Below are 6,641 nucleotides of genomic sequence, written 5' to 3'. Positions count from 1 at the left end.
ATTGTTTGAGTTGGAAAGACAGATATTTCAAGATAGGGTTCAGGAAGCAGGGCGGGGAATGGAATCTGATGGGGGTATTGGGAACAGAAGGAGAAGAAAAGGGTATAAGAATCACCAGGAAGGCATTATTTAAATTTCTTAAAGACACTGGGTTGGTGAACAGAATATGAGAGCTCCTTATTGAGGTTGATAGCTGAGTGATATGATGTTGCACACTCCAGTACAGTAGGTGGCGGTATGCACTTAAAAGTTGTTTGCAATCCGCCATTAAAGAAGAAGAAGAAGAAGAAGAAGAAGAAGAAGCAGCAGAAGAAGAAAAAGAAGAAGAAGTGCTCTTCCTCCGAGCACCAGGGGGCGCTGCTGCACGTTAACGCTGCGCATCAGTCGCTTTAGCAACTAAAGCAAGAAGCGCTACTAGGCGTGCTCAAAGTACGCCTTCTGAACCTTATTCAATAAGAATGGTTTTCTAAAAGTCAAACTAAAGTTAATAATGCGAGCGGCTTCACTGACCAGACAGCAGTTTTAAGAGTATATTTCCCGGGGTATGTAAGTCGACATTTCTTATATCTTTATCCAGTTATTCAGCAGCAGAGCAGTTAGCTCAGTTAGCATGCTAAGCTAAGGTGCTAACGGTGACAGCTGGGTGAGTCAACCTGATGAATGAAACCACAGAAACTAAACTCGGGGATATATATTATGTTTGCAGCAAGGTGCAGTTTGTCTACGTGTTGATACTATCCACGTGATATTTAAATATCTGTCATTATATAACAAGTATTGTTACTAAACGGTGTGTTTTTAAATCACCCGCATGTGTTAGCCAGCCAAAAGCTAACGTTAGTTCTGCTGATTTCTTGAAATGATATCAAGCCAACTGTTAAATGCTCTGCTGCAGTTGTGCATTAAATTAGCCCCATGTGGGCTCACATAGGAGCTATTTCAGTTCACAAAAGTCTGTGTCATGGTGTTAGCTAGCTGCTGCTCATGTGTCCGAGCTGTGCTGACAGTAAATTGGCCGAGCAGGCTTGCATGATGAAATATTGGTTCACTCATGCCTCAGTGATAATAATAAATCTGAAGATATTTTATCACTTTAGGTGTTGATGTGGCGTGCAAACGTTAGGGTTTTGTCCATTAATTTATCTTATAGTATCATTTACACCAGTCTACACTTAGGGATATGTTCATCAATGTTATCAAGATAAAATATTTCATATCATTAGATATACATAATTATCACAATAATAATATTTTTTTTTCTAGTTTAAAGGCAGATTTTTTGAGTTAAAATTGAAGAAACCAGAGGGTTAAATGTGGCTTTAAACTTTTCTTTATGGTCAGAACAAACACTTTTAAAAAACCTGAGGCAGAACATTGAAAACTATTCTGATAAAATATTTTTACAACAAATACACAGGAGTAAAATAAAGTAATATCTATTTTTAGTCAGTTTTCCTCAACAAAATAAATGTCTTCAGTCATAATGTGCTTGTCACCAAATATAATACTTTTATATATTTTGAGCAAAGGTTCAAAACGAAGACTTTATTGAGTAAAACTGTACAGAAAAAAGGTGATATTTCACACAACAAATGTATAATTTCATGAATTAAATGAAGTATTGATGAGCTGCACACAGTTTTTATTGTTTTATATTTGGGCTTGAGGAGGGTGTCAAGTCAGTTCAAGTCAAAAGGCTCAAGTCCAAGTGAAGTTACAAGTCCTTGGTTTTAAAGTCAAGTTGCAAATCTAAAGTCATCATTTTTGTGACTGCAGTCTGACTTGAATCCAAACTATGAGCAGAGCTGAAGCTAAGACATTCATTAGAACATGAATAATACATGCACAGTCAGTGTAGCAGGAGTATTGGGATGATGATGAAACTGGAAGACTATCTATATACTGTATAAAATAAAGTAAAATATTTTCTCAGTCCCTTTTTCCTCAACAAAATAAATATCTGAATTGAAAAATTAAGTGCTGATTTGTTTGTGATTCAAATGAATTAAATCATACAATTATTGAACATTTGTTAAATTGTTATTGAGGAAAATAATTTTGCGACCCAGCCCGACCTTTAATTTGTTTCACAGTATCATTTACAGTAGTCTACTCTGTATGTGTCCTTTGCAATAAATGTGTCTTGTCTTTTTATCCAGATAATTGAGTGATGGCTACTACTGAGATGGAATCTGGTTCTTCAGAAAGCAGATCAGAGCATGTGACTTATGACCCTGATTCGAAATACCCACTTAAAGTTCTTTACTGTGGAGGTATATAACATTTTACTTAGTTTGGCATATTTGAGATTAAGGCTGCACAATTAATAGATATATTATCAAAATTGCAATATGGCCAAGTGCAATGTCCAAATAGCGGATGCTGCAGTTGTTTTTGATGAAGGTTAAATTCTGTGACAAAACAGAATTATAAGGAAATACTGTAGAGCTGCCTGTTTGAGATGTATTTTGGTGCCTTTTTTAAAATGTGATCGTGTAACTTTTTTCCCTTCTCTCTCTGCAGTTTGCTCTCTGCCTACGGAGGTAAGTTTTATTATCAAACAATTAGGATATTCTCTCATGTGGCCCAGTTCACTAAAGCAGTGGTTCTCAAAGTGGGGTCTGGGAACCCTTACGGGTCCTTGAGGGCTCCATGAGGTCCCCAGCAAAAAGGGGAATCTCTTTTTTTCCCCCACTATAATTCCATCCATAAGTAACACAATGATAGAATATGACTATTTTGGTCATGCGTTTCATATACTCGCTGTAATTAAACAAGCAAAAGCAAAAACTCTTTATCAGATGGGGGTACATGGTCTAATTTGTGTCAGTTTAGGGTCCTTGATGTGAAAAAGTTTGAGAACCGCTGCACTAAAGATCTTACAAATATGCCGTTTGAGCAGTTCTTTAAGGTATAACTGAATCTTCACTGTTGTGTCTGCAGTACTGTGAGTACATGCCTGAGCCGGCCAAATGTAGGCAGTGGCTTGAGAAGAACTTTCCAGATGTATTTGCCAGGATGACTGTAGGAGGTGAGTGCCATTTTAAGATTTCAGCCAACAATATTTTTCTTCAGTTATGTGGGACTAAATAGTTTGGTAATGTTGTGCTACAGCCTATGTTTGTGTATTCCTATCACTTAAAAGGCTGCACTACATAATAATAACGGCGTGTGTTTAACCCATAATAATAATATTAGTAATAAACACAATAGATTTGACTTTTATAATGCTTTTCTAAGTACTTAAAAATGATTAGATCAGCATTATATATATATATATATATATATTTTACATTAGTTATGAAGAGGAGAAAACAGGATATCCTTAAGGTGTGAGATTTAGTTAAATTTTACTGTTTTCCCCACTTTCCAAGAGTCGGTAGCTAATAAATTTATTAGGAGACACCTTTTTTATGCATTTGGTGTCGTCTGAAGTTGTTAGACAGCAATATTAGGCTATCGTGCCTCAACTGCTGAGTGGAGCAAAAAACATAATCATGATCCCATCTAGGACTTGAGCAAAACTAACCAAGTAAACTAAGTGGGGGTGCCTTTTTCCAAGCTTTGTCTGAGGAGAGGCCCACAATTTTAGACTTTGAAACCTCCTGCTCTATAACAGCTTATTCCTGCTCTTCACTGCAGCTACATGATATTAAATCCAGCACTTTATGGTTGAATTTAATTAAATATAATTTAAATAAAAGGCCATTAAGTAGAATTTTTCTTCTTGTCTTGTGCATCATTTTATACACATTAACCCCAAAAGTCAACCAGATGTACTGGAACAAAGTTTGGCTGCACAGCATGAGTTTGTAATGACTGAGTGGGTCAGTGGGGTTTAAGAGATTAAACACATTTTGATTTTTGAGTGAAGAAAGTACGCCTTCAGTTTGTTAGAGCTCTGCATTGTTTGCTTACCTACAGGCATTAATCACAGCGTAATAGATTTTCATGTCCAGCACAAAACACAGGGTAAAAGATCCACTTCAGAAGACCCCAAAAAGCTGTGTATATACTGTAAATGCAGCAGTCTCACTGGAGAGCCCTAAAGCTGTGAACGATTTTACTCCAAAACAAGAAGAAGTTATATAAAATTTACATTATTAAAGTCACAAATTTGTGAATGTGTACATTTTAGATCAAAGTCTGACAGTATAATGTTTGTTACAGTGTGTGCAGAGTGACAAATGGAGTCGTCATGAGGTTAAATCTGAGGTCTGAAGGTCTATAATGGTGTTACACTTAAGGAAACACAGCCACAGCTAGTTTAGCCGGTATATCCAGGTTTATACATATAGTACTTATCCAAAAGTTTGTTGCCGGATTAGTTTTAATGTTTTTCTATTTTCCTTCTGTCCTACTGGCCCGGCAGCGAATGCACCCAGGCAGGACCCCGGCATTGGAGATGCTCCCCCTGGAGGCGAGGAGGAGGAGAAAAAGAAACAGAAGAGAGGTATGCTGTCAAGTATAAGGACATTTTGAATCAATGTTATTAGGCTTATTATAGGATGCTATGGTTTTTGTTATACATTCAAATATTGCAGTACCCTCCACAATGTTTGGGACAAAGGCATAGCTTTTTAAAGATGATTTGCCTCTCTGCTCCACAATTTTAGATTTGTAATCAGGCAGGTCACACGTGGTTAAAGTAAGCAGTGTGAAAACTTTATAATAGTTGGAATAGTTTTCTATTTTCTCAGCCGTATAATGGTGTTCCTTGACTTTTTTATTAACACAGCTGTGGTCCTTATGTTGACTAAACAGACACCACAAGGGGACCAAAAGCATAGACTGCTGAGAGCTCCCTTACATATGCTCTATAGCAGCAATTAAACACACCCGAGTAATCACAAACACCTGTGAAGCCTTTGTCCCAAACATTATGATGTCTGGACATAGAGAGAGGACTATGAAAAAAGTGCTGTAATTTCTACATGGCAATACCAAAATGTTTAAAAATGCCTTTAATAAAATTTGGGAATGAAGGCTGTAACCACATGTGAAGGTTTGATTACAAATCTAAAACTGGAGTATCAAGGCAACAAACACTATGGAGGGCACCGTAGTTCTAGGTGCCAATCGAAAGTGTTTTCATAGGATACCTGCCTTGTTTAAGTTTTAATCCTGGAGATTTCAGTCCTCATGGATTTGGTGACAACTGTTGTAACTTCTGGTAACGGCGGGTGTGGCTTAATATGTAAAACACCTCCTTGTGTAGCTGCTTTGTCTGAAATAAAGAGGTCAGTAAAAATACTTGGAATTGCACAAGGCATGCAAAGTTTTCCGAACAGCAGCAGGGCACAGTAACAGTTTTGGTAAGTTTTCTGAGAAGGTGAATGTGTGCAGCTCACTGTGGCTGTTCCTCCTTTTTCTGTTATTCCTATTTAGACATATTTTAAAAAACCCCCACAAAAAACCCAGATCTATCAGAAAAAGCCAAAAGCAACTGTTTTGGAGACACATTGAACCATCACTAGCCTTTTGTCACAGTCAGTTAAATGATTTTCATGTGAATCCGCAGCAGTAGGACATGTTGAGTTAGCATTATCAGTAACTCAATACAGCTCTGTTACGGCTGTAGGAGAGGGAACATGAGACGCTGAAACTGATAGCAGTGAAATAAAATTAAACGGTAACGCTGAATTACATCCTGCATCGTTTCCTGTGAAGCCATCATTCTTGTGAAGGCAATTTGAAACCAGCTCAGGATTCAATTAAAACCACTGCTACTTATAGCTAGTAAGCAACCCTGGATAAATGACAGCATTCACGGCCTAAAAAGGGAACGCAGGAAACCAGAGTGGAGATGGAAAAAGTCCATTACCTCAGCCTGAAGGATTTATTAATTAACTACAATAACATGGTTAAGGATGCAAGAACACACTATTTTTCTGAACTCATTACTACACATAAACACAATCCCAGGTTTCTGTTTAAGACAGCTGGTAAACCCAACCCCTCCTTGTGCCTCAGCTGGAAGTAATGATGACTGTTTTTAATCTTTTTTTTTACCAATAAGGTGGTGTCAATCAGAGCCTCTATTACCCCTGTGGCCTCTTACTCAGAGGTTCCTCACCAGCAACAAGAGAGTTTTAACCAGTTTTATCCCATCGACTTGTCTGAGCTTTTAAAAACAGTATCACAAATGAGTGTCCTCCAGCCCACTTGATGTAATATCTACAAAGTTTTTACTGAAAGTAATAGATTCTGTTGGGCCCCATTTGATCTCTGTTTTCAACAGCTCCATATCTACTGGTTGTGTCCCTGATTATTTTAAAACGGCTTGCGTGAACCCACTTTTAAAGAAACCTGGTTTAGATCCTCCCTCCTACAAAATTTTAGACCAGTTTCAAAACTGCCTTTTATTGCAAAGATTCTAGAAAGAATTGTGTCCAAACAGCTGCTCACTGTACTAGAGAATAACTAATTATTTGAAAAGTTTCAGTCTGGTTTCAGGAAGTACCACAGCACTGAGACTGCCCTGCTTAAAGTCACCAGTGACCTTTTAATGTCTGCTGATGAAGGCATGTGCTCAGTCCTGGTACTCCTGGACCTTAGCGCTGCTTTTGACACCATTGATCACAACATCATGTTAGACAGACTGAGGCACTGGGTGGGGATCTCTGGTACTGCCCTAGAAT

At 37.8% G+C, this 6,641-nt stretch overlaps 1 protein-coding gene across 4 annotated transcripts in view; it reads left to right on the top strand.

Annotated features, from left to right (window-relative positions):
* Positions 1 to 345: 345 nt before the first annotated feature.
* denr (density-regulated protein) overlaps positions 346 to 6,641 on the top strand; it is a 12,727-nt gene continuing 6,431 nt past the window's right edge. Inside the window, exons 1-5 of one of the 4 annotated variants that reach the window (XM_046067407.1) lie at positions 346 to 542; positions 2,160 to 2,273; positions 2,524 to 2,543; positions 2,944 to 3,031; positions 4,373 to 4,453. In XM_046067407.1, coding sequence (XP_045923363.1) covers positions 2,171 to 2,273; positions 2,524 to 2,543; positions 2,944 to 3,031; positions 4,373 to 4,453 — 292 coding nt within the window. In that variant the 5' untranslated portion in view covers positions 346 to 542; positions 2,160 to 2,170. Of the gene's footprint in view, positions 547 to 2,159; positions 2,274 to 2,523; positions 2,544 to 2,943; positions 3,032 to 4,363; positions 4,454 to 6,641 lie in introns of all 4 variants that reach the window. The other 3 variants (XR_006827890.1, XM_046067406.1, XM_046067404.1) reach the window with 3 other exon arrangements.

The sequence above is a fragment of the Micropterus dolomieu genome, linkage group LG13, assembly GCF_021292245.1.
Source record: "Micropterus dolomieu isolate WLL.071019.BEF.003 ecotype Adirondacks linkage group LG13, ASM2129224v1, whole genome shotgun sequence".
In the NCBI taxonomy this organism is placed as follows: domain Eukaryota; kingdom Metazoa; phylum Chordata; class Actinopteri; order Centrarchiformes; family Centrarchidae; genus Micropterus; species Micropterus dolomieu.
This window is presented reverse-complemented; position numbering and strand designations above follow the sequence as displayed.